Source organism: Mercenaria mercenaria, chromosome 2, assembly GCF_021730395.1.
Source record: "Mercenaria mercenaria strain notata chromosome 2, MADL_Memer_1, whole genome shotgun sequence".
NCBI lineage: Eukaryota > Metazoa > Mollusca > Bivalvia > Venerida > Veneridae > Mercenaria > Mercenaria mercenaria.
This window is the reverse complement of record NC_069362.1, coordinates 16,755,973-16,783,752: the sequence shown is the minus strand read 5'-3', so window position 1 is coordinate 16,783,752 and position 27,780 is coordinate 16,755,973. Positions and strand designations below refer to the sequence as shown.

The window sequence follows — 27,780 nt, the reverse complement described above, 5'->3', positions numbered from 1 at the left end:
CCTATTATCTCCCTTGATATGAGCATGCGCAATTGATAGCATTCCTGACAACCACTGACCCACCAAACGGGAAAGGGAAAAAAATCGAAAACGATGGCTAATATACAAATAAAAGAGGGCGAGTTTACCTCAACTATTTATGGAATGGTAGGTTATTGAAAAGATGATAAATATAAGGAAATCATTGGTGGTAAATGCAAATTTATGACGAGCTTCTATATATATTGACATTTCAATTTCTATCCGAATTGAGTCAGTCGGCTAGAGGTTCGGTTAGACAACCTTTTTCTTATTCCTTGCATTATTGTAACATAATTCCCGCCCAACGGATTCCATTGGGTGTTACTTACCCAAAGAAGAGGACAGTGCTACCACATTCTTTACCTTTTCTGGTTTGTACTCGGAGGCGGATATCGACAAGTCAAAATAATATAATGATATTCAACTCTTGAGTACAATTATTTGGACTAACAGGTGATCCGTGATGATCATAATTTTCGTTTTTAGCTCATCTGATTTTTTGAGAGAAAAAAATGAAGAGTTATTGTCATCACTTGATCGGTGTTGGCGTTGCCTAGTTAAGTTTTAAGATAAGATAAGATTTATTTAAAGTCTGCAATACATCGAACAAGTACAACATAAGCTCATGTGAGCTTTTGAACGGACTAAAAGCTTTTGAACCGACTAAGTTTTATGTTTAGGTCAGCTTTTCTCCTTAACTATCAAAGCTATTGCTTTGAAACTTGCAGCACTTGTTCACCATCATAAACTGACCCAATACAGCAAGACACATAACTCCATCCTGCTTTTTGCAAGAATTATGGCCCCTTTTGGACTTAGAAAATATCAGATTTATTGCTTAACTTTTATGTTTAGGTAAATTTTTCTCCTAAACTATCAAAGCTATTGCTTTGAAACTTGCAACAGTTGTTCACCATCATAAGCTGACTCTGTACAGCAAGAAACATAACTCCATCCTGCTTTTTGCAAGAATTATGGCCCTTTTTGAACTTAGAAAATCATGGGTAGGACAATATTTCTATTATACAGAGACAAAAAAATCAGGTGAGCGTCTGCACCTGCATGGCGTTGCTCTTGTTTTTCTGTTGTTTTAACAGGTTGGTCACATTGCTAGCTTGGAAACTAGCTTGTATTAGCTAATGTTTACATGTTTGTAAAAACCAATGCTAAATAAAGATTATCTTATCTTATTGCCGATCAGAAAGCCCAGTCAAGCTATTATTGACCGATCGGGTTTAAATTTATGAAAAGAAGTGTGAAATTATGGCCATAGCACATACAATGACTTGATGGTGATTCTGGAAAGTCCTAAACTTTGTACATTTTGACTTAATAAATACATTTATGAGAAAAACATCTTTAAAAATTATGTCGCTTATTGTGCAGATATGTTGATTGACATGTTTTCAGTGACAAAAATACATGCCAAACTCAGGGCCTCCTCTGGGTTTTTCATACTTGTCGCCAACCTTTTCGCCAATTTGAAAAAGTTGGAGCCACTTTAGAGCCAAAGTTCTGAGCCAATTTTATTTCTTTTAGTTGGCTGTCATAGTGTGCATAGAGAAATAAAATATTGTAAATAATTTCATTAGGAATAATAACAACTTTTGAAGGTGTATTAGTTTATTGTAGAAGTAAATTCAATTTGTAGTTGGATAAAAAATGACACAAATCATTCTCTAATTAAGAATCATATCTATCCATGTCAGAATTACCAATATTTCAGGACTCATTTATTTTCGGAAAGGAAAATTCAGATTTTTTTCTATTCTAAAAGGTCGAGTTGAACACTCTTCTAATGATTTTTAAGAAGCCACGGTAGCAAGTGATATCTTCCAGTTTCTGAACATTTCAATTTCAAAGAAATTAACCAGGTCCAGGATGCAAATTGAGGCCGATGTGTTTTAATTTTCGGATCCATCGTTAAAATCTTTTATGAAAACTAAGGAATCAAAAATTATCTTGCAAAAAGTAACAAATTAAATGTATCTTTCGAACTTATTTAAAATTCGTCAGTCATACAACTGCATGCCACAAACATGACAATCTTTTTTTTGTAAAAAATCGCCACACATATTTTATATTCTAATTCTTAATTTAATTTGTAAGTTTTATCTAGTGTGTTCAATTTGATTAAGTATATTGTCTCTTGTAGTTCTATTTAGAACGGTCATTTACAATTGTTTTAATGTTGTCTGTAAAGTTTTACTTGTGTAAATGAATGAGACATAAATAAATAAAAAATATACATAAAGTACACCGTAATCGGAGTTAATTTTGGTGAATTCTCGGCAGAGGTCAAACATACAAGCTGGCAGATGTTTTGATTACTGATTAATCTTCAATTCACACATTATTACGCAATTATCTTCTCAAAGTGTCAACCAACTTCGATAGTCGAATTGTCAAATACACCGCCTAGACTGGTTATCGATTTTATTCACTACCAGCGTCTAGGTAAACACGTGTATCGGGAACCAATTCTTGGGCCGCTTATATCACTACGGAAAAAACAAATGCCGAGGAAAAAAACTATGCGCCACTTATTTTCGCCAGTTCGCAAAATTTAGCGCCAAATTCTTAAAATTATCGCAAATGGCGACATTGGCGATCGGCAGCGGAGGCCCTGCAAACTTAATAACAAGTTGAAATAAGTCAGTTTTGAATATATTTCACTAATAATTGAACATTTGTATATTTTCAGATTAGAGATTCAAGGTTCAGTGAGGCAGTTCAGGTTTTAAATAACCAGCTTCAAACTCATCAGCGGGTAAATTTGTCTTATATATTATCACGTACTTATATTTTGAAGAGCATTGTAATACTTTAAAACATGTAGATGTTATTTTTATGCCCCCGAAGGGAGGCATATAGTTTTTGAACCGTCTGTCCGCAATTTTCGTGTCCGGTCCATATCTTTGTCATCGATGGATGGATTTTCAAATAACTTGGCATGAATGTGTACCACAGTAAGACGACGTGCAGTGCGCAAGACCCAGGTCCGTAGCTCAAAGGTCAAGGTCACACTTAGAGGTTAAAGATCATTTTTCATGATAGTGCATTGATGGGCATGTCCAGTCCTTAGCTTTGTCATTCATGCATGGATTTTAAAATAACTATGCATGGATGTGTGACACAATAAGACGATGTGTCGCGCGCAAGACCCAGCTCTGTAGGTCAAAGGTCCTAAACTCTAACATTGGCCATAACTATTCATTCAAAGTGCCATCGGGGGCATGTGTCATCCTACGGAGACAGCTCTCGTTTATTATAATAAGCCCATGTTTAGTAGAAAAAAACATTTTCATAAACATGTAGTAGATTTTAAGAATGGGTAGCATTTTTTGCAGGATCTTCTCAAAACTTAAGTGACACATCGTAGATTTTTAAATATTAGGTGTAAACAAGTGTGGTGTCATTTGACCAACTTCACACTTCTTTAATGTTTCATAAAAATCAGGTAGAGAATGTGGACTTTTGAGCATTAATAATGATTATATGACATAGTGACCTTTTTTCCGCAGATAATCCAAATATCGAACAACCTAGATTTAATAGAGACAGACATTTTGACAAAGTTTCATGCAGATAATTTTAAGGTAGAAAGTGCGGCCTCTTAGAGCTTAAACAAAGTTTTTCTGTGGTTTGATCTAGTTCATGGCTCCAGTTGATCCAGTTTCTGACTTTGTTTTATAATGATGAACATTCTGATTAGATTTATGTAGATCAGGTAGAAAATAAGCCCTGTATAGTGTTGACAAGGGTTTGACTGATGACATAATTTTTGACCGCAGATGACACAATTTTTATTTTGACTCGGATTTTACATATAAATTTTTTATTTTGCAATTGTAGTCAAGAGCAGCGTTGTCGCTGTTGGGATACTGTTACTATCAGATGCAGGATTTTGTGAACGCCTCAGACTGTTACGAGCAGCTGTCTATGATGCACCCTGAGATTGAGGAATACAAGCTGTACTACTCACAGGCGCTCTATAAGGCTTGTCTGTATGCAGAGGCTATGAAAACAGCATGTCAGATTGACAACCCTGCAAGGCAAGGGGAGGTAAGATTGTAATTTAAAGGATACTTGTAGGGTATAACATACTCGACAATATATATATAGGGATGCAAGTTTGATTGTAAATTTGTTTTCTAAAAAAAATATTGTTTAGGGTATCAAAGATACTTTTACTTTGTTGTTTAAGCTGATTTCAGAAAGTGAACTTGTTCAACAAAACATACTTATCCAAGCAGCAAACTCCATATCTGTTGTGAAAATGTAATATTTCAGATGGTGCAGATGGGAACTTCTGAAATAAATATTTTAGGATTCATTTGTTATATTTGTGTTACATTATTTCTTAACTAGTTGTGTTGTTTTTCAGTGTTGCTTTCCAGTATAAAGATTTGAACTATTTTTTTTTTGTTGTATCTTATTTTATATACAGTCGAATACCATTGCCTCGATATTCAAGGGACTGTAAAAATTGCATCGACGTATCAGAAGTTTGACGTAACAATATCGACTTTCTGGGACAATTTTGTACTTGTGTCGGACGTCTATACTGTCACTTTATCCAATGCTTTTTTTAGAGGGTTTTAAAGGGGAAAGGAATAATATAAAAAGTAAATATGATTTTAATTTTATTGACAAAAATCATCTTAATTAAATAGTACATACATACATTTAAGTTTTAAATTTTTCAAAATATACGTGTAAACAGTAATATTTAGCATTTTATTCCTTCCATAAACAAGTCTGAATGCAGCTGTAATGTTCCTAGTTGAGTAGTCATTTTGACTGTGTTCGATAACGAAAATTTTTACCTGTGCAATACGCATATTGTTACTCAATCCTAAACGGCAGTTACAGAAAAATATTTCATCCAAATTTGTTGTTCTATTGGAAAACAACTGCCTGCTTGCACGCTGTTTTATAAGACTAATTTTTGGGAATAAAATGCAAACTTCCTAACATTTGAATTAGATTAAAGATTAAATAACAACACACTAACTTGATTAAAATTAATACATCACCAGAGAACAATAGGTTGCTTTTCACACCTTACAAATAACATGGATATTTTTGACACGCTGTGATATCGATGAAACCAGGTGTAAAAACATTACAGGTAAGTTGACGGGACTGAAAAATCTCATCGAGCTAAACAAAATATCGAGCTAATCATATCGAGGTAATGATAAATAATTACATTAGAATATATAGGGAAACATCGGGACCGACTAAAACACATCGTGCTATCCGGACAGTCGAGCTAACCGATATCGAGGTAACGATATTCAACTGTATTTTAAAAGTGATTTGGGCTTACAGTACTGGAATTTCAAAGGAAGTGATCAAAGTGTATTTTACTGAATTTTTCAGCTTATTTTTACAGTATGTGAAGTTAAATTTTAATTATACTGTGACATTAAACATTACATTTGTAAGCATTGTTTTGTTGGAGCAGTGTTTTATTTAACCATAATATTTCTTATTGATACAATGCAAGTATTTGAGATACACTCAAGGACCTTAAAACACTTCATGCATATTTATGACATTCTTGCTTTTATACAGGTTAAAATCTGATCCAATAAAGACCTGTATATTGGTTCCTTTTGTGATATATGAGAGTGTCACGTGTTACTACCTTGCAAATTCATGTTGAAATTTAGAATGTACGAGCTTCATGAGCAGTAATTCAGCTTCATAAAGAAAATTTATCACCCTAACTCTCTTTAAAACTTCATTTTGCCTATGTCATAAATATCTACATTATGAAAATCTTAGCTCAAACTTTTAAATGTTAAAATGGGGGTATTTTTGAAGTCTATGAGTGTACTTTAAAATTGTAGACAATAATTTACCCATTCATAGATCACAGTATATTATTGTGCACTTATTTTAACTCTTTAGTAATTTTAGTTATATTATGTTTTTTTTATATTTTCTCTTTTACTATAAGGTGATCAAACTTCAAGCTGCCATTAAGTATGGGGAAGAAGATTTGCCTGGTGCTAAGGTATGAAGTGTTTGTAATGAACCAATTTGTTATTCTTAGTGTTAAAGGAAGTGATTACATGTACATTTCATTTGAAGAAATTTTGATTTATTGTTTTCATTTGATTTTAATGTGGCTCAGCAAATTACACAATTGTTTTGACAGTTTTGAAGTACCATATAATACTGGCTCAGATACTGTATGTACAATGTAGGTGTGGCAGGACTTTTTTTATCAATTTGCATAGAGTCTTAACATTCATTTTTGAGAAAGATTTAGTATTATGTAAAGGTACATGGCATTGAAAATATACAAAAATGTGGTTATTTAATTTTATGGTCAAGAAGTCTAGTTTTTTATGCCCCCGGCATCTACTGATGCGGGAGGCATATAGTGATCGTCCTGTCCGTCCGTACGAGGTTAACCAAATGGGACCGTTCCGTCTAGCATCAATACCCCTTACTAGAATGACTTGATACTAATGCAGATGTAACCTGTGACCATTCCTCATCTTCAGACATCCCCTGACCTCAGTTTGACCTTGACCTCATTTTGGACTTAGGTTGCTTTATATGGACCATCTCCTGGTTAACCAGATGCGACCGTTTCGTCTAGTATCAATACCGCTTACAAGAATGAATTGATACTAATACAGATGTAATCTGTGACCATTCTTCATCTTCAAACATCACCTGACCTCATTTTGACCTTGACCTTGACCTCATTTTCGACTTGGGCTGCTTTATATGGGCCATCTCTTGGTTAACCAAATGGGACCGTTTCGTCTAGCATTAATACCACTTGCAAGAATGAATTGATACTAATACAGATGTAACCTGTGACCATTCCTCATCTTCAAACATCACCTGACCTCAGTTTAACCTTGACCTCGTTTTTGACTTATGTTGCTTTGTATTGACAAGGATGCCACCGGGGGCATCAAGCGTTTATTGAACGCAGCTCCTTGTTTTTGTTTGTTTTTTTTCGCAAAAGGACTTGTTTATGAGGATTTGAATTTGTGGATTGAAACTTTTGAAGAAAAAAGTGAATGAGATAATTGTTTGTTGGAATTTGATTTATTGAGACTACCACAAAAATTAGAACTCACCAATATTATTGATTCCATAGTATGTATTCTAATATATTAAAGGAAAATATGATGTACAAATGAAATGGACTTTGGCCTTTAATGGTAAGTAATTAAGTTGAAAAGGTTTATTTGTCTGTTAAAAGTTAAATGTATAAAGTTATTTTATAAATAAGTTGATATTATTTTTCATATTTTCAGAGTTTGGTTGAACAATGTCCAACAGATGATCCGGACACAGAGATCAACCTAGGCTGCCTTCTCTTTAAGGTAAGTAAAAGATGAACCAGACATAATGCAGGACAGACAGGTGTTTTTACCGATACTGTATACCTGCATCTGTTACCTTATGTCGCCCCAGAAGTTGGAGATAAATTGATTTTGCTTGTCTGTCAGTCCATTTGTCAAAAAAAAGTTTAAGACTACTCTGAAGTTACTGGTGGGATTTCAATCAAACTATGTAAAAAGGTTTAGAACCATGGCAAGTTCGCCTATTATCAGCATTTTTAGCTCGACTATACGAAGTATAAGGAGAGCTATCCTACTCGCCCCGGCGTCGGCGTCGGCGTCTTTCCGCGTCCCCACCTTGGTAAAAGTTTTGGTGCACTTTCTCTTTTTTCAACTTAACTCTGTAATTACTTGATGGATTTGATTCAAACTGGAAATACTTATTCCTCATCATCATCCACATCATCTGACAGAAGGGCCATAACTCTGGCACTAATATTTCATGAATTATCCCCCCTTTTCACTTAGATTTTCAGGTTAAAGTTTTGATGCACTTTCACCCTATCTCTGTTATTACTGAATGGATTTGATTCAAACTTAAAATAGTTGTTCAACATCATCACCCACATCATATGACACAAGATGCATAACTCTGGCACCATTTTTTCATGAATTATTCCCCCTTTTTATTTAGAATTTCAGGTTAAAGTTTTGGTGCACTTTCACTCTACCTCTGTTATTACTGAATGGATTTGATTCAAATTTAAACAATTGTTCAGCATCATTACCCTTATCATATGACACAAGGTGCATAACTCTGGCACCAATTTTTCATGAATTATTTCCCCTTTTTACTTAGAATTTTAGGTTAAAGTTTTGATGCACTTTCACTCTGTCTCCATTATTACTGAATGGATTTGATTCAGACTTAAAATAGTTGTTCAACATCATCACCCACACCATATGACGCAAGGTGCATAACTCTGGCACCAATTTTTCATTAATTATTCCCCCTTTTAACTTAGAATTTTAGGTTAAAGTTTTGATGCACTTTCACTCTGTCTCTGTTATTACTGAATGGATTTGATTCAGACTTAAAATAGTTGTTCAACATCATCACCCACACTATATGACACAAGCTGCATAACTCTGGCACCAATATTTAATGAATTATGCCCCATTTTGCTTAGGATATACTTACATAGTGTTTTGATACATTTTATCTTTACCACTCTTATTACTTTAATTTGATAATTTTTGACATAGACTCAGGCTATTGTGCAATATCTTCATCCACAATTGGAGTCATTAAACACTCCAGTGACAGCTCTAGTTTCCTCAGATGTGCCCAGTTTCACTATCCAGCATCGAAATAGTCGAGCGCACTGTCTCCTGTGACAGCTCTTGTTGCTTGAAGGTCTCTGGTGGAGTTACTTCCCTGTAATATAGAGGTTATGTTTTGATCAATGCTTTGACCAGATATTATTTTCCATTATCCTACAATTTAATTGAAGCAGTCTGTAGTTAATAAACATTTTGCAATATTTTGTCCTGTTTTCTTGACAATTACTCCCCAGGGTCATGACTTTGAAAGCGTTCAGGAAGTAAGTCAATGGAAAGAAGAATGATCATATATTTAATCTGCTAGTACATATATTTTGAAGTAAAAATTAGTGTAAGTGTTGTTTTATGTGGCTGAAAGATCCTTTAAAATGTTAAATTAAGATCTGAATTAATTCACATCATTTCTTAAGAAATTTATTATCAGATTTGTGAAGATAAAAAATGACATGCCTGAAAACCCAGCATTTGCTTATAACCAACATGCAACACATTGGATTTCAATTGGTAAAATGACTGTTTTTATGTAACTGAAGTACTATCAAATAAATATTTAAGTATTATTACCTAAATGTTAATACACACAAGATAAAGTGATTATTTTAAAGATTCAAGTGGCGGATGTTTGCATTTGAATGTTTTGTATTTAATTTATTGTTGCAGGAGCATCGTTTTGAGGAGGCATGTAACAAGTTTACAACGGCTATTCAGATTCTGGGATATAAACCAGATCTCTCGTACAATATTGCTCTATGTCACTACATGATGAAGCAGTATGCCCCAGCACTGAAACATATAGCTGATATCATAGAGAAGGGAATCCGGGAGCATCCAGGTACAGCACTTTTATATCATTCATTAAAGAAGTCCTCAATAAGGGTGAAACTAGGAGATTATTAAAAAAAATTGTATTTTAACAATGTGCGAAGTCGTCGATTAAAGTTTCAAAGTGCTTTTGATATTATTTTAAAAACAGATAAAAAGCAGCTGCCGAAGTAGAAAATATGCATTTTAACATGATAGGAAAATTTTACTTTCAATATTGCATATGAACTTAACATAGTCATAAAGGGAGGTAATAAAGATGGATTCAGTAATACTTTCTACTATGTTAATACAAAGCTCAAGATCAGCTTCATACTTGGAAAAATGCAATAAAGATACGACCAGTGTGTACTGGTATGCATATATTCCATTTTTATGTATATTGCACATTATGCATATATGGCATTAACACTTAGTTGTTTTTGTCACTTACAAAAACTATTTAAGTCCAAAATTCAAAAATCTAAAAATAGCAGTTTACAAAAAGATTGTATTAGAACATTCATATACAAGTGTTAAAAATCCTTTTGGATTTCAGAATTGAGTGTTGGTATGACAACAGAGGGTATAGATGTTCGTAGTGTTGGAAACTCCCTCACATTGCATGAAACTGCCCTGGTAGAAGCCTTCAACCTGAAAGCAGCCATTGAGTATCAGCTGAAAAACTGTAAGTAACAGTGAAACATTATAACTATTTTTAACAAGTTACTATTAAACATCAGTTCCTATTGGATGAACAGTCATAATTTTATGGATGTTTCTAGAAGTGAATGTAGGCTTGTCAAAAAGGTTGTTTCATTTTCCAGAAAAGCATTACTCAGAAATTTGTGGTTATCCAGCAGAATATCAGTTCATTTCTGAATATTTACCACACAGAAAGGCAGTTTTATTATATAGGAGTAAATTTAGATATATTAAAAGCTTAGAAAAATACAGTGATACTTAAGAATATACATGCTTACATGTTGCAACCATAAACACAAAGTTAACTTAGGTTTTATGTCTTATGATGTAACTACCAAAATCCATATCTTCTTCATTTTCAGTTGAGGCAGCGTGTGAAGCATTGACAGACATGCCACCCAGAGGGGAAGAGGAGTTAGATGCAGTCACCCTGCACAACCAGGCACTCATGAACATGGATAATGATGCCACGCAAGGCTTTGAGAAACTCCAGTTTCTCCTGCAGCAGAATCCATTCCCACCTGAGACATTTGGCAACCTGCTCATTTTGTATGTGAAATATGAGGTAAAGTCATTTTCACCAAGTCTTTATCTTACTAAAATAACAATCTGCAACTTAAGTTTACAAAATTATGTCCCTTTGCAGGTAATAAAATTTTGTATGTAAGCTAGTATGGTGTTGAAGGGTTTCAAATTGTCGAGCACACTGTCATTATACAGTGGTTGTTTTATATGGTATTACCAGTAAGTTCAAGTCATGACATTACTCTTCACTGTTGCAACATTTGTTTGTTAATCTGACTGTGTCTGATTATAAATCGTTGTTTATTTTGTAAATTTTAATTGCTTTTCAATGGAAATTAACTTTTTTCACCATTGCACTTCTTGTTTTGCTGAACAGAAGTAGCAAGTGCCTGTTTATATAGTTTCCTATTGTCTATAGTCACTGACTATAAGTTAACACTTCCATTTTGAAGAATTGTGAATTGCTTTGAATAGTACTGGTTTGAAGTTCAAAATGTAGATCTTACTAGAATTTTAAAGTAGTACTTAAATACTATTGAAATTCCCACAAGTTTTCAAAGTTAGATTACATGTTAAATATAGTTATTGATATATTATGCATACACTGATGAACATTTTAATTTCTGACTTTGACTGTCATAGTCATGGCGTATCTGTACAAAATGTTAAGTTTCATACAATTTTACTCTAACCATTCATAAATCAATTTTCAGTACTATGACCTAGCAGCTGATGTGCTGGCAGAGAATGCACACTTGACCTACAAGTACCTGTCTAGTGTGAGTACTCTCAAAACACTTTTACAAAAAAATATGGGTAACTTAAAGGAGTTAGCTGAATGTTTACATAATATTAGTAGACTTTCCTGGCCATTTTCGTTTTTTATTGATGCATCATCTTTTTACCCCAACCCCACCCATAGTATATTGTTTCGCTCATGTCTGTCAATATGCATGTATGTTTTCAGTCAATTACTACTTTAGCCTACAGCCATTAAATGAATAGGATAACTACCTGTGATCAGTTGATGTTTTTATTGAGGTCAGTAATTCAAAGGTCATGATCCTTGTGACCTCAAAATGGTCAGTAACTTGAAAATTCTTATGCTAACTGCTGTCAGAAGTTTTAGGATGGATTCCCTCATTGTTCACAGCATACTTTAGATTGAATATTACCAGTAAGCAGTAACCTCAGACACATCACCGTGGCCGTGGTGGGTGGGGTTGTTTGTTTACTTCCTTTTATTGTTCATATTACTGTGTGATCATGATCGGTTTAAGCCAATTAGGTATTTAAATGTTATGATGAAAATGTTTGTAATTTTGGACCTGGAGGTGGGGAGAAAAGGAATAGAAATTCGACAGAAGATGAAATGGCTGTAGAAAACAACAGATTCTATTAGCAGAACAATTTTGCAGATTTGGTTTAAACAATATTTATTAATCAAATATCATATAATTACAATACATATTTACAAAAACTAGGGATCTAGTAGAAAGCTAATGAGCTTTTTTAGAAACTCCCGAAATTTTGCAGATTTATGGGCTTGTAGTTTGTTATTTATAAAGACTTAATTTGTTGACATAAATGTGAATCTTAGTATGGGTACCCTTGAAATGAATCAGAAAAATCTGTATTATATTTTCAGAGACTTGCAAGTATTTTTTTATTATATTTATTGTTTAGTTTCTTAATTAAGTCATGTTTGAAGTTTACATTTAATTAAAAGTTGTTCTCAGTTTACCTGTTAATTGTCAGTTTGAAGTTTTTTGTTTTGTTTATAGTACTATCATTCCGAGTTATTTGCTGGTTCCCAGGTTAGAGCTGTTGTGATGTTGTATGATATTTCAATTTGCAGTAGAGTAGTTTAATCACAGTAAGGTGTAATATTGATTAAGAAATAATATATCTCATTTAGTGATTTGTTGCTGAATAAATCATTGTTTGGAGTTCAGATGCGAAGGAATTATATCACGAGAGCGCAGCCCATGTGATATAATAATACGCATCTGAACAACAAACAATGATTTTATTCAAGAGCAAATGTCTAAATGAGATATATTATTTCGATTCTAACACATTACCAAGGATTTTAAAGTACGTCCTTGATGACATTCATTAAATATTTGCCCGTTTTCTATTGGTTTCTTTTCCAGTGCGCTGTTTGACGCTATGACTTAATAATGGTGACATCAGAAAAATGAATTGTTGTATAATAATTAACTGTTTTCAGCCTTCTTAGTTTAATAGGAAAATGAATCGGATCGTGTTAGAATGTTTGACTTGTCACACACGTTTTCACAACAGTTTATACTATGTTAAGTAAATCTTGAACACATCACAGTTTGTCACAAAAAGTCCAGCATTTTGTTAATATGTCTGTCACAATGTACCTGTGGGCCTGATATTCACAAAATTTCAATTGTTTGACTATGATCTGTTATCTATAACATTAAAGTTCATCATGAAATATATTCCAGTATATTTAATCAGTTTTATGGTTAGGAAGCCTGACTTCTTATCCCATAAGGGAAAAGACTGTAATACCTTTTGATGTAATGACAATGTGATCCAGTGACGTCTAATAAAACTAGAAACATTTTTAGTTAGAGTATTTTTAATTTGTTGAATGTACATTGATATTCTAAATACGTGTGTAATTATTTCTTTTTGTAGGGTTTTAAGGCAAGCAGGTTTATCATATTGTCCAGTGTTTGGACATTTCAGACTTTTCCCAGTTACTTTGATATAGTTTTAGTGTTTTGTTTTTATGCTCCCAGCATCTACTGATGCGGGAGGCATATAGTGATTGTCCTGTCCGTCTGTCCATACGAGGTTAACCGAATGGGACCGTTTCGTCTAGCATCAATACCCCTGACTAGAATGACTTGATACTTATGCAGATGTAACCTGTGACCATTCCTCATCTTCAGACATCACCTGACCTCAGTTTGACCTTGACCTCATTTTGGACTTAGGTTGCTTTATATGGGCCATCTCTTGGTTAACCAAATTGGACCGTTTCGTCTAGCATCAATACCCCTTACAAGAATGAATTGATACTAATACAGATGTAAACTGTGACCATTCCTCATCTTCAAACATCATCTGACCTCAGTTTGACTTTGACCTTGTTTTTGACTTAGGTGCAAAATCTATCGACAAGGATGCCACTGGGGGCATCAAGCATTTATTGAACGCAGCTTCTTGTTCTGGTAATATTTTGTTCCCCTGGGTTGTTTATGCCCATTTGTTGATTTCAAATTAATCAATGTTTGACCTATGAAATAAACAAAATAGAAATATATAAATATAATTTGGATTTGTGCTTGTTTACAAAGCATATTTTCTTTTTTTTGGCTCACCTGAGCACAAAGAGTGCAAATTGAGCTATTGTGAGCACTCTTTGTCCCTTGTGAGTTGTTAACAGTTTGACTGTTAACACTCTAGAGGTCACAGTTTTGACCCAATCGTAATGGAGTTTGGTCAGAGTAATACCTTCAAATGAATATGCGACAAGATTGTTACTTGGTCATCTGGGGTCAAAAACTGGGCCACTAAATCAGATAATAGGAAAACATTGTTAAGACTCTAGAGACCATCTTTTTGAAACTTTGGCAGAATGTTTGTCTATGAAATCAGGATGTTTTGTCTATGAAATCAGAATGTTTGTCTCTATGAAGTCTATGTCAGGTACAAAACTGGATTACCTGAGGTCAAAAATAGGTCACTAGATCAAATCATAGAGGAACCTTGTTAACAATATAGAGGCATCATTTTCTGTTTAATCTTCTCAAAACTTTGTCAGAATGTTTGTCTCTATAAAATTTAGGAGGAGCTTTAAACTGGTTACCATGAAGTCAAAAACTAGGTCAAAATGGGCAAATTATGGAAAAACCTGTTATCACTCTAGAGGCCACATCTACCTGTTCATTCTAAATCTTTGTCAAAATGCTTGTCTTTATAAAATCTAAGTGATTGTGAATGTAGGTGCAAATTATATCCTGATAAAATATATTTGTTTTCCAATTCAAATTAAATAAAGATGATTTCGCTAGAAAAAAAGACCAGAAAAGTTTTAAATTCTTTTATTTTGATTTAGAAGCCTGTGATTGCTAATATTCTAATTAGGAAAATGGTAGGAAAGTTGGCATAATTTGACCTTTTCAATTTTCAGTATTTGTATGACTTCCTTGAAGCCGTGATAACCAGACAGACATCCCCAGAGGAGGCATACAGAAAACTGGATGAGATGGCCACCAAACAGACAGAGACACTGAGGAAACTTACTAAACAGGTAATATTTGCTACTTATTATCTATACTTGTTAAAGGCAATGGAATTTAATTTTGGTGTTATCTGTACATTCATCTATCTTTCTACCTATCTGCTCAAAGCCATGTTTAAGACATGCTCTTCAGTAAGAAGAATGCAGATTTGTGGATGGTAGGGTTGTGAGATCAGTCTATGGGCGAGGCTTATGTTCTCTGTGACGATTTGATACAAGACATTGTATCTGAAATCATTTGTCCCCCACTGCTGATTTCTGTGGGGTAGTTGGCAGCTACTTGTAGAGAACAGGTTTGTACTGGTACAGAGTCCAGGAACACTGGTTAGGTTAACTGCCTGCTGTTACATAACTGAAATACTGTTGAGAAACAGCGATAAACGCAAAACAAAAAAAAAAAAGAAAAAGTAAGGCAGAAGTGTTAACTACTATAGGAAATGCTACCCTGCAAGTTTCTATTAGCTTGCCGGAGGAAGACCAGATTTATGGCCCTTTGTACTTAAATAGTACGTATATTCAGCGTTCGACACTAACGGTGTCCCGGGATCCCGAGGACACCAAAAATACGCAAGGGATCCTAAAGTTCACAATTTCGGTGTTCCGTCGGGACTCTAGATTTTCAGATAAAATATGATTCTAAAAAAATGAAATTCCCCAGTCTTGTTCGCTCAAACATCGTTCTTTTGCTAAGCCAAGGCGTTCAGTTGACCCAAGGTCCTGGGTTTTGACCCGCGAAAATCGAGAAAAACTCGTATTTTACCCGCATAAATTACGGCACGTGCTTCGGCTTGACTCGCGGAAATTTACTTAGATGCGTTCCAAGTTCGATAGTTCTGCCCCCTGTCAATCAAAATCCCAGTGAATTTCAATATTGTTCGCCGGCACAAGCGGAAATATGGCAGTAGGCGGAGCGTCGTATGTTAATTAGCTACCGACAGATGTCAGTCAAGCCACGCGCCAAATGACACGTGCTTATCTCGCGGTTTGTATTTAGTACAATATGCCTTGTCATTATCAAAGGTGTTTATTGATCAATGTTTACAAGTTAATTGATAAACAATGCAGCTTAGATTATCGTGTTTGTACCATTATTTTGTGTGCTCGATACGATTACATGAGCCGGTCGGCCGTTACGGTCTATAACAAATTTATTATCATTGCCGAGGCTTTGTTTGGGCAAAACAAATTAAATAAGCAGAAATTATACGTGGTATGATGAGAAAATAAAGTTAAAACAGTTATCTTTTCAAGAACTTTAACTGTTACTTTTGTTTTTCGTATTTGTCACTCGTTTTCTAGACCGACATTTTCGAACATTTTTATCATTTCTTACAAGATTTTTCTAGTACAAACTAAAATAAAAAGCCAATAAAACGTCTGCATTTACGAAAAATATGATCACTGTTGCCAAAGCAGCTCTTATTTAGAAGAATTTGCTGATAATAAAAGCATACAAACACTAAACCCCACCCACTTTTAGGCAATGTGCAAAATAAAACAACTAAAATATGAAATGTTTAAGAAAATCTGTTATGACCAATGTACTAGTTTTAGATAAAGTCTGTGGGAGTTGCATTAATAAGGCCTAAAAAATCTTTGTATCTGGTAACATGCTCAAAAAATTAGGGTAGGTAGGTCAAAACATTTTTTTTTTTTGAATTTTTTTTTTTTATTTAAGGGAGACTGTTCGGAATTTTTTTTATGTCAAAAAAATGATTGCAAATAAGGGGGTTATAAGGGGGAATGAACTAGGCGGCATACATTTAGACGAACTACAACAAATGGCAGAGGAGTGCGATGGTAGTGAAGATGAGGGGGAAGAGGACTTGGACAGAAATGACATTATTCTTTTACAGCAAAAGTCATACAAGCTATTGTTGTCATTGATGTAAAATGGAAATAAAGTGGAAATAAAATACATGTAGTACTGTAAACAGTTGGGTTTGTTAGATTTTAGTTTTTTCATGTTTTTACCACATTTTGTTATCAGGGACTCCTAATTTTCAGCAGGGATTCCTAAATTTCCCAGCAGGTATTCCTTCGGGATACCTGGCAAAAAAGTTAATGTCAAACGCTGATATTATGTTTGTATTTGTATTTCTGTATGTCCATAATATCTGATACATGGTTTGAAGGATTTCAGAAAAACATGGAGGAAATTTTAAATTTGATCTGCTACAGGGAAAAGGGTCCTTCAGATCACTTAGAAAAAGACAAGTTTTATACTCCCTTAAATAAATAGTACATATACAGCATTACCATTTGCCTTCTCTAAAGTCATATCTCAGACATGGTTTGCACATGGTAGACATGTTAATAGCTTTTGGGAAATGCAACCCGGGTTTACACTACACTTCTTTTTGTATAGCTGATAGTCTTTCAGTTGTTTAGTGTAGAAAATTGTGACTGTTCTTAAAGTCATCTTTGTACAAAAACTAAAATCTTCAAAAAATTTAGTAATTACGACGTCATGAAAGTGTGTTAAAATATTAACAAGTTAACCTGTTGTTTATTGGATATACTGCTTTTCCTGTGAGATTTTCTGTCTCCAGATAGCTTTAATGGTAAGACTTTGGCATAAATGCTGAAATTGGTGTGTCAAAAATACTTAATTACTAACTACAGGTAAAAACCCGCCTGCTTAGCTCAGTAGGTAAGAGCGTTGGTCTACGGATCGCGGGGTCGTGAGTTCGATCCTCGGGCGGGGCGTATGTTCTCCATAACTATTTGATAAACAACATTGTGTCTGAAATCATTAGTCCTCCACCTCTGATTCATGTGGGGAAGTTGGCAGTTACTTGCGGAGAAGAGGTTTGTATTGGTACAGAATCCAGGAACACTGGTTAGGTTAACTGCCCGCCGTTACATGACTGAAATACTGTTGAAAAATGGCGTTAAACCCAAAACAAACAAACAAAAAACTATCTACAGGTACAAGAGGCTCGCCAGAACCATGATGATGAGGCAGTGAAGAAAGCAGTCAATGAGTATGATGAGGCCCTAGAAAGGTAAAAGTCATTTGATGATATCTTTTTATTGTATTACAGTATAACCTCTGTTAAAGATTGCTCTGAAGAGCAGACACCATTTGAAAAAGTCTCATATAGTAGAGCTTTTGTAATCACCTTTTTGTTGGCGTCCGCTTCATAAAGAGTTCAGGTTGAAGGTTTGCATGTAAGCAGGTTTCTCAGAAACTACTAACCAAATGCATTCAACCTTAACACATGTCTTTGGCATTGTGAGATGACCTTCCAGGACAGGTTATACAACTCTAGCTTTTAATTTGTCAAAATTATGCTCCTGTTCAACTTAGAATTTCAGGTTAAAGTTTTGCATGTACTCAGGTTTCTCAGAAAGTACCAGGCCAAATGCTTTTAAACTTCACATATATCTTCAACATCATGAGATGATCTATCTTGACAAGTTACATAACTCTAACTTACATTTTTGCAAAATTATGCATTTTCAAATGTTTCAAATTTGAGCAGCTACAGTTATCTGCAAAATAGTTCTTTATGTGAAAACTTACTTGCTCTAATAAAAAGGTTCTATATGATCTGTTTCTAGTTTTTCTATTTGTACTGTCTCAGATTCTTCAACTTTACTAGTTTCCAATATAAAATATTCAGTTTTAGCTGAGCCTAAGTTTAAAGTGTCTTTAAAATAAGCCTATCCTAGGCTTCTCTCGAGTGCCAGTCACTTGTAAGTTATATTAAAAGAGAACCGTTTTCTAATCACAAAGAAATTTCTTCTGTCCTCATGTTACAATGAAAACAATGTATTCATTTATCTTAACATGACTTTAAATCACTTGCCCCCTCACCAATGTGGGTTTGAGCCTCGCTTGAGGCATTGAATTGTTCATGTTAAGAAGCTATCAAGCTGGCTTATGGAAGGTCAGTGGTTTTACCTAGGTGCTCAATTGTAATGAAATAATGCATTGAGAGGCACCTGGGGTCTTCCTCCGCCATCAAAAGCTTGAAAGTTCCTGTTTGATCTATACAAACCCAACAAAGACAAAATAGAAAATTGTATCTTAATAAAATTTTATACTTGTTTTTACCAGGTATATACCTATCCTGATGCAGCAGGCCAAGATTTATTGGGACATGGAGAATTATCAACAAGTGGAGAAGATTTTCCGTAAATCCGTAGAATTTTGTAACGAGCATGACACCTGGAAACTGAACGTTGCGCATGTGCTGTTCATGCAGGAGAACAAATACAAGGAAGCTACAGGATTCTATGAACCCATAGTGAAGAAGAATTATGATAATGTAGGTTTGATTTTCATTTGCATCAGCATAAAATATTTTGATTTCTCTCAAATTGGCTATTTCTTTGGTACAAAGGTTGGCGAATTTTAAATACAAAATGACGGGAATTTTATCAGTTAATTAGTCTCTCACCACACAGTGGTGTGGGAGAGGTGTGGTGGGACATATAGATTTACTCCTGCCTGTGTGTCTGTCACAAAGCTTGTCCGCACTCTAAGTAGAACATTTCTCGTCCGATCTTCACCAAACTTGAACAAAAGGTGTTTGACCATAAGTCATAACTAGCCAAATCAGCCCAACAGAATTATGACCCTTGAATTACCAAAAAACGCTCAGATTTTAGGTGCATTCTTGAAGCCAAAAGGAACCCTATACTACTTATGAGTAGTATAAGGGTTCTTTTGGCGCAAGCACTCTAGTAGTACATGAGTAGTATAGGGATCCTTTTGGTTGAAGAATGTGCATAACTAGCCAAATTGGCCTAGGCACTTCAGAATTATGGCCCTTGAATTACCCAAAATCAGTCTTTTTACTCTTTAAAGGTATATTTGTAGTGAGTAAACAGTATATAAAGACTGACTTACTATTTAGATGATTAGGCAGTTGTGGGAGACATGCGCTTTTCTCAAAAGCAGCTCTAGTTGAAGACTAATTTTATGGATTGACGTAACTTATAAAGCCACAGCAAGTAGTCCTCCACTGATGATAATGCTTTAACAATTAATAGTTTTTTTTAAGAACAAATGTTGCTTACTTCTGATCACTTGCCTATCACTTCTGTAAGTTCGACAATCAAGTTATACTGTGATTATCATGTGCCTGAATATTTTTGAGGGACAAATGGGGTCTGCCTCTATAATTAAAGCTGGAAAATTGCCTTTATGACTTGCACTGTGTCTGAGGCTATATCTTCTATCTGATCTGTATAAAACCCAATTAGAATGTTAATTTTTATGAAATTTAGGCTAATAAGAAACTGGATCATTTTTTGATCTAAAACATGGTCTTTAGGTCAAATTCCCCCTAAAAATGCTTTGAACACTCTAGATGTCCTATTATTTACTAAATCTAAATTCAGCCTTGTGTGAGTGTTTGTCATTATGCATTCTATATGATTTTCAAATCTGGGTCATCTAGAATCAGAAACTAGGTCACCAGGTCAAGTGACAGAGAATCCTTGTTGATTCTCCAGAAAACCTACTCACATTTTCTCCCTTTTGCTTATTATGATAAAAACAAGGGCAGGTGGGAAACTCTAAGTCACTATGCCAAATAATGGAAAAGGATTAACAAGTTTGAAAGTTCATCTTTGAAAGGATCTCCTGAAACTTTTTTGTCCATTTAGTTTCATATTTGATATCATTGTTACCTTCCATCATGCATTTTGTCATGGCATATATTTAAGGCCAAACAGTTTATGCCAGGTTGAGCAACTCAGTGCCACCATGGCCAGCATGTTATAAACAGTACACATTGTAGGGATGCAGCAGTTACCTAAAATTGCTTTATTTAATTTAAATTTTAGCTCGACTATTAGAAGAATAAGGAGAGCTTTCCTACTCTCCACCTTGGTTAAGTTGTTCGTACTAGTCACATTTTGACAAAACCTTTTGTCCTATAGCTTTGAAACTTACAACACTTGTGTACCATCACCATGTGCAGTTATAGGCAAGAGCACATAACTCCATCAAAGATTTTGTCTGCATTATGGCCCCTTTTTACTTACAAATCTTGGTTATGTTTTTCATACCAGTTAATATTTTGTGTAAACTGTTTGACACATGTCTTTGAAACTTATATCACTTGTTTATTATACCAGTCTCTATCTGTAGGCAAGAGTTCATAACTATGTCAAGTATTTTGGATGAATTATAGCCCTTTTTGGACTTTGAAATTGATTCAGTTTTTTTACAAGTCCAAGCTCTGTCAAAACTATTTAAAATCTGGCTTTGAAACATTGAACACTTGTTCATGATCAAAATCTCCACCTGTGGTTACGGGTATGTAACTATGTCAAAGATATTTGGCTCAATTTTGGATTTGGCTCAGTTTTGGCTATTTTGGACTTGGTAATCAGTTAAGTTTTTCGTACCAGTCCATGTTTTGTCTAAACTGTTTGACATATGTCTTTGAAACTTTGATCACTTATTGACCATCAAAATCTCCATATGTAGGCAAGACTACATAAGTAGGACAAAGTTTTTGGTTTAGTTATGGCCCCTTTTTGACATAGAAATTACTTAATATTTTGACCCCATACTTAAATTAATTCTATGGAAGTCGAGCGCGCTGCCAGCAGATGGCTCTTGTTTAACTGCTTCTCATTACATAAATTGAATGTTTCAGATCCTGAATGTCAGTGCTATTGTGTTAGCCAATCTGTGTGTAGCTTACATCATGACCAGCCAGAATGAAGAGGTAAGATAATGTGTTACAATATTTTGTCTAAAGAAGTTCCAAATAAATTTTCTGTACATTTTATAAAAATTGACACAATCCTGAGTGTATTTTTTAGCTATTCCATACATAATTTAAAAAAGCTTATGGACTCACCCCAGTATAAGCATGCTCTCCCACAACCATGTGGTTGGTTAAAGTTTTGTACACTACCTATTTTTCTTCTCTTAACTTTGAATTGGGTGTATATGGTTTGTTTATCGTCATATCCTTGCCATAATATAGGTCTGTTAAATTTACACTAATATTTCATTGATTATGCCCCATTTGTACCAAGATGTTTGGTTAGAATTTTGAGTAGTTTGAAATTACTCGGTGGATTTGCTTTAGACTTAAATGGTTTAAGGAAGTGTTTTTAGCTCGACTATTCGAAGAATAGTCTAGCTATTCTACTCACCCTGGCGTCGGCGTCGGCGTCGGCGTCGGCGTCACACCTTGGTTAAGTTTTTGCATGCAAGTACATACAGCTATCATTTAAAGGCATATAGCTTTGAAACTTATTTATTCTTTTTCTAGGTCAATTACCAACCTCTCTGGGTCAAGTCCCATAACTCTTGACATGTATTTTGAGCAAATTATGCCCCCTTTTGGACTTAGAAAATTTTGGTTAAAGTTTTACATGCAAGTTACTATCTCCAAAACTAATGCAGATATTGAATTGAAACTTCACATGTGTCTTCGGGGTTATAAAACTAGTTGATAGCACCAAGTCCCATAACTCTGACCTTCATTTTGGCCAAATTATGCCCCCTTTTGGACTTAGAAAATTCTGGTTAAAGTTTTGCATGCAAGTACATACAGCTATTACTAAAAGGCATATAGATTTGAAACTTATTTTTTCTTTTTCTAGGTCAATTACCTACCTCACTGGGTCAAGTCCCATAACTCTTACACATATTTTGGGCAAATTATACCCCCTTTTGGACTTAGAAAATTCTGGTTAAAGTTTTACATGCAAGTAACTATCTCCAAAACTACTACAGATATTAAATTGAAACTTCACGTGTGTCTTCGGGGTTATAAAACTAGTTGATAGCACCAAGTCCCATAACTCTGATATGTATTTTGGGCAAATTATGCCCCCTTTTGGACTTAGAAAATCCTGGTTAAAGTTTTGCGTGCAAGTACATACATCTATTACCAAAAGGCATATAGCTTTGAAACTTATTTATTCTTTTTCTAGGTCAATTACCAACCTCACTGGGTCAAGTTCCATAACTCTTAACATGTATTTTGAGCAAATTATGCCCCCTTTTGGACTTAGAAAATTCTGGTTAAAGTTTAACATGCAAGTTACTATCCCCAAAACTAATGCAGATATTGAATTGAAACTTAACATGTTTCTTCTGGGTTATAAAACTAGTTGATAACATCAAGTCCCATAACTCTGATATGTATTTTGGTCAAATTATGTCCCCTTTCGAACTTAAAACTCTTTTGATATTCAACATTTTGGGTAACAATTTCCTGCTTCTGTGACAATATTTCGAATAGTCGAGCTTGGCTCTCTTACGGACAGCTCTTGTTTTTAATTACAAAAGTAAATCAGTATAGTAAAGTTATGTATGGCATATAGTTTTCAGTATTAAAATACAACTGATCCAAATAGTCTTCAGTCTCAAATGGATAAAATTCAGCAATACTCTTCAAAATGGGGCTTAAAAATTAATGTAAAGAAAACGAAGATATGTATATTTGAAAAAAGAAAGAGTGATCATGTAAATGAATTTTTTATAAATGGAGAAAATGTTGAGATTGTTGACAATTTCATTTATCTTGGTGTGAAATTTACATATACGGGAAACCTTCTAGATGCCGTCAAAACATTATCAGATCAGGCCCTTAGGGCTTACCATAATCTTATGTATGTGTTTGACAGAGTAAAACTTGATATTAAGACCAAATTACAATTGTTTGATTCAATGGTTGTTTATTTTGTTATATGGTTCGGAAATATGGGGAGTTTATAATTATAAGGAAGTAGATAAGTTACATATACGATTTTTGAAATATGTGTTAGGGGTACGTAAGCAAACTCCTAATACCGCAGTATATGGGGAACTAGGTAGATTCCCACTCTCTGTTATTGCTAAAGAGAGAGCAATCAAATTTTGGTTGAAGATTAAAAACTCTGTTAACACACCGATATATGACGTATATGAAGATCAGTGTAATAATGTTAATGGTACATGTTGGTCAAAGCGACTACATTCTATAATTGACCATCTAGGGTTTTCAAATTTATTGTATAATTTTGACACAAGTGTAAATTACTTTCCTATTTTAAAAAGAACTGTATGTGATCAGTTTATTCAAGACTGGAATGCATTGTTAAATAATGTATCAAAGTTGGATTATTATAGAGAATTCAAAACAACGTTTAGCTATGAGTTATATCTAGATAAAATTGCCAGTGATACTTATAGAAAACAACTTACATGTTTAAGACTGTCTGCACACAATTTAGAAATAGAACTAGGTAGATATAATGGATTAGACAGAGAAAATCGTTTATGTAAAATGTGTAATCAAAATGCAGTAGAAACTGAATATCATTTCCTTTTATGCTGTACAAAATATTCAGACATCCGTAAAAGATATCTTGGTTCCCTACCATGGCCTTCATTAAATAAGTTTAATGCTATTATGTCTTGTAAAAGTCAGAAGAAGGTATGGGCATTATCAAAATTTGTTAAAGAAGCTTTTGAAATTTGTAAAAATACCCTTGAAAATCTTAACTGTTTCATGAAATGTAAATTCATATTTATTTGTAATGCTATTATATATTTGTGTTGTATGTCTTTGCCATACTTCATGTGTATTTATGTAAATGGCCAAAGGCAAGTTGTTTTGTTGATTATGCCAATAAAGTTGAAACTTGAATTAAAAATGCTAATATATGTTGAAAATGTGTGAAAATCAACTTTTAAAAATACAACAACGCAAGAATTATTTCTTTAATTGATTCTAACACCTACATTTTGAGTCAGATCTTTGCTGTTTGTACAATACATACTCTGTTACTGTCAAGTTATTGACTTGAAACTTAACATATTTTGAATTTTGATGGAGTTATACTCCTTTTGTACAAAATTTTTTTTTTTTTTTTTTTTTTTATTAAAGTTTTTGATAAAGTCAAATATTTCTGTTACTAGCAAAGCTTTTGTCTTGAAACTTACAATAGCTATTTACTATCAAGGTCAACATCAGGAGAAACAGTCCCATGATTCTGATTTGAATTTTTGACAGAGTTATGTCCCTTTTTGGTAAAACTTTTTGATAACATCAAATTCAAATATCTTTCTAATTGTAACTATCAAGTTATTGACTTGAAACTTAAAATAGAAACAAATCCCATAACTTTGATTTGAATCGTGACAGAGTAATTCCCCCTTTCTGACTTAGATTTTTTTTTTTTTTTTTTTTTTTTTTTTTAACTGGCAAAGTTCTAATTCAGAGTCAGGCACTGGGAAAAGTTGAGCCCGCTGTCTTATGGGCAGCTCGTTTTATACTTTAATATCTATATACTGTAATTGGGATCTGGGTATCTATGCCTTCATACAGAATGTTAGAGTATTTGAGTTAAAATTAGAAGTGAACCATCTCTTATAACTCAAATTTATGAGTGGCAACACATTTATTTTATATATGTTTTATGTATGACCTCTTTGTATTGTGTTGATGAGATGTAAATAAACTAAATAAATAAATACTTAACAAATGTATTGTTCAATGAAACAGGTTTATTTGAAACAAATAATTTTTAGATAAATTGCAACATATTTGTGTTGTTTAGCCTGCAAGTGGCCTATCAAATATGGTGAAAAAAATGCTATTTTCCACAATGTAACATACAAGAAAAGGCAAACTTTCACCAGATGTCATGCATTCATCTGAACTTAGCCAGTAATAAAACTCAAAACGTGGCATGTCATTGAAATAATGCAGATGTTTACCTGACTGGAACAAACTTTCTTTATACCCTCTAGTTGTTTCTCGTCATCCAGGAGTTTTTAACTGGTCAAACGAGTATAAGCATTGGCTAAAAATAAAAATGCAGAGTAAGTTCTTGCTAATATATAGTGTGTGTAAGCTTAGTAAAAAACACAGAAGTTGCTGAGTAAACAAAACATCTTGATATATGTTTAGGCTGAAGAATTGATGAGGAAGATAGAAAAAGAAGAAGAGCAAGTGGCTTATCAGGACCCTGAGAAGAAGATCTACCATCTGTGTATAGTCAATCTTGTCATAGGGTAGGTATTCATATCATGTGTCTTCTAATGTTGAACTGATATTGCTGTTTTGATCAGCCTAAACTACAGAGTTGTGATGGTGTATATCAGCTGACAGCTTTTCACCAACAAAGTTGTAGATGCAAGCTCCACTTTGGTTTCCAGCCACATTCTTGCATAAGGAATTGGCAGTGGTTTGCAGCAGGAAGTAGACTTCAACCTCTCTAAATTAATTACAAAGTGGAAAACAGTTTAAAACAGTATTTATGGACCTCCATAGCAGTGAATAAGATGACCTGGAATTACTTGCCCCTCCCTGCTGTGGGTCTGGAATCTTGCCTGAGGTGTACAATTCTTTCATGTGAGGAAGCCATCCAACTGGCTTGTTGAAGGTCAGCGATTCTACCCTAGTGTCTGCCCATGTCTGAAATAATGCCCAAAGAGGCTCATTGATTTTCTTCCACCAAGTCGCCATGTGTCCCATATGTGTTGGTGTTACATTAAACCCGACAAAACCAAAAACAAAAAATTAAAATTGTAATCTATTAAACTACTGTAGATTGGTTATTTTTTTGTCAGTTTATTTTGCATTTTCATTAATGACTGCCATATTCACGTTGTTAACAAACTAGTATATGTAGCTAGTTGCACTGTGGAGATTATGACGTTGATTTTCTCGGGTGTTTGGAATGACATGCCATTCTGTTTGTAAATATTATTATACGGTACATTGAGAAAGTATGAGGATAGTATAATGTATGTGACAAAGATTTAGAATTATTTATTACTTTAGCAAACAAACATATTTCTGATATTACACGTTTCCGTAATTTTCAGGACTCTGTACTGTGCTAAGGGCAACTATGAGTTTGGTATATCCCGAGTCATCAAGAGTTTGGAGCCTTACAACAAGAAGCTTGGTACAGACACTTGGTACTATGCCAAGCGATGTTTCCTATCCCTGATTGAGAACATGTCAAAACACATGATCATGATGCGAGACGCTGTTATACAGGAATGTATACAGTTCCTAGAATGCTGTGAAAGTAAGTCAGAATATTCAGTTCTTATCATTGCTGTAACTTTGACTTGAACGGAGCTGTTTTTTGTATCCGTATTTGAGGAAATGTTTCAGTCATTGAGATGGTGTGTCAACAGATAAAAGTAAAGTTTACAATTTTCTAAAATAAATTTTCATATTTCAGTGTATGGAAGGGAAGTGAAAGCCCTGATTGAGCAGCCACTGGAGGCAGAGCCAATGCATCCTGGGAAGAACACAGTCACCTATGAGTCTCGCCTTCTTAAAGGACTACTTCTACAGCTGATATAAGTGTATAAATAAATATAAAAAGACATAAAACAAATTGTGTAGATATAATGCGTTTTGTGTGAGATTTATGTTAAAACATAATTATAGTAACTGTCTTTCATCGAGAATTTCAAGCATCCCGTATAATTTTTACATTCTTGCTTTTCAATTATTTATATTTCTGAGTAGATGTCTTTACATGCAGGAGATTCTCGTGAGTAATTTCTATTGAAGTGTTTTTCTCTCAGTTTTGTGTTACATGTAAAATTACACTAATGTGTAATATATTCACATCCGTCCAATTTATGATGACTGTTATAAACTATTTATGATGACTGTTGTAATATAATCTGTTTATACTACTATATTGGAATAAAATGTTGAAAATATGTATGTTGCTCATTGGTTCCGGTACAACAGCACAGAACTGGTTTACAATTTCTTTTGCAGTTTAAGTAAAGTAACCTTTTTAGGCATAGGGAATAGAGGTCAATATAAT

General features: G+C 34.1%; 1 protein-coding gene across 2 annotated transcripts; it reads left to right on the top strand.

Annotated features, from left to right (window-relative positions):
* On the top strand, positions 1-27,671 carry LOC123563381 (tetratricopeptide repeat protein 30A-like). 2 transcript variants are annotated; one of them, XM_045356138.2, is made up of 17 exons: positions 1-147; positions 2,726-2,791; positions 3,877-4,086; positions 4,315-4,338; positions 5,987-6,049; positions 7,317-7,385; positions 9,348-9,519; positions 10,048-10,176; positions 10,556-10,758; positions 11,432-11,497; positions 14,896-15,015; positions 17,938-18,014; positions 19,073-19,283; positions 21,630-21,701; positions 25,890-25,993; positions 26,810-27,018; positions 27,178-27,671. In XM_045356138.2, exons 1-17 carry the CDS (start codon positions 94-96, stop codon positions 27,300-27,302), a joined length of 1,974 nt encoding a protein of 657 aa, XP_045212073.2. In that variant the 5' UTR covers positions 1-93; the 3' UTR covers positions 27,303-27,671. The 2 variants fall into 2 exon arrangements, with proteins under 2 accessions (XP_045212073.2, XP_045212075.2); XM_045356140.2 differs by lacking the exon at positions 4,315-4,338 and having other exon boundaries at positions 5,993-6,049.
* Positions 27,672-27,780: the final 109 nt, after the last annotated feature.

Bases quoted from the DNA above. Each gene is read 5' to 3' on its own strand.
- LOC123563381 (XM_045356138.2), top strand. From the start codon at position 94: ATGGCTAATATACAAATAAAAGAGGGCGAGTTTACCTCAACTATTTAT. The intron at 4,087-4,314 runs GTAAGATTGTAA...GTAATATTTCAG, and splicing joins ACCCTGCAAGGCAAGGGGAG to ATGGTGCAGATGGGAACTTC. The intron at 15,016-17,937 runs GTAATATTTGCT...AACTATCTACAG, and splicing joins TGAGGAAACTTACTAAACAG to GTACAAGAGGCTCGCCAGAA.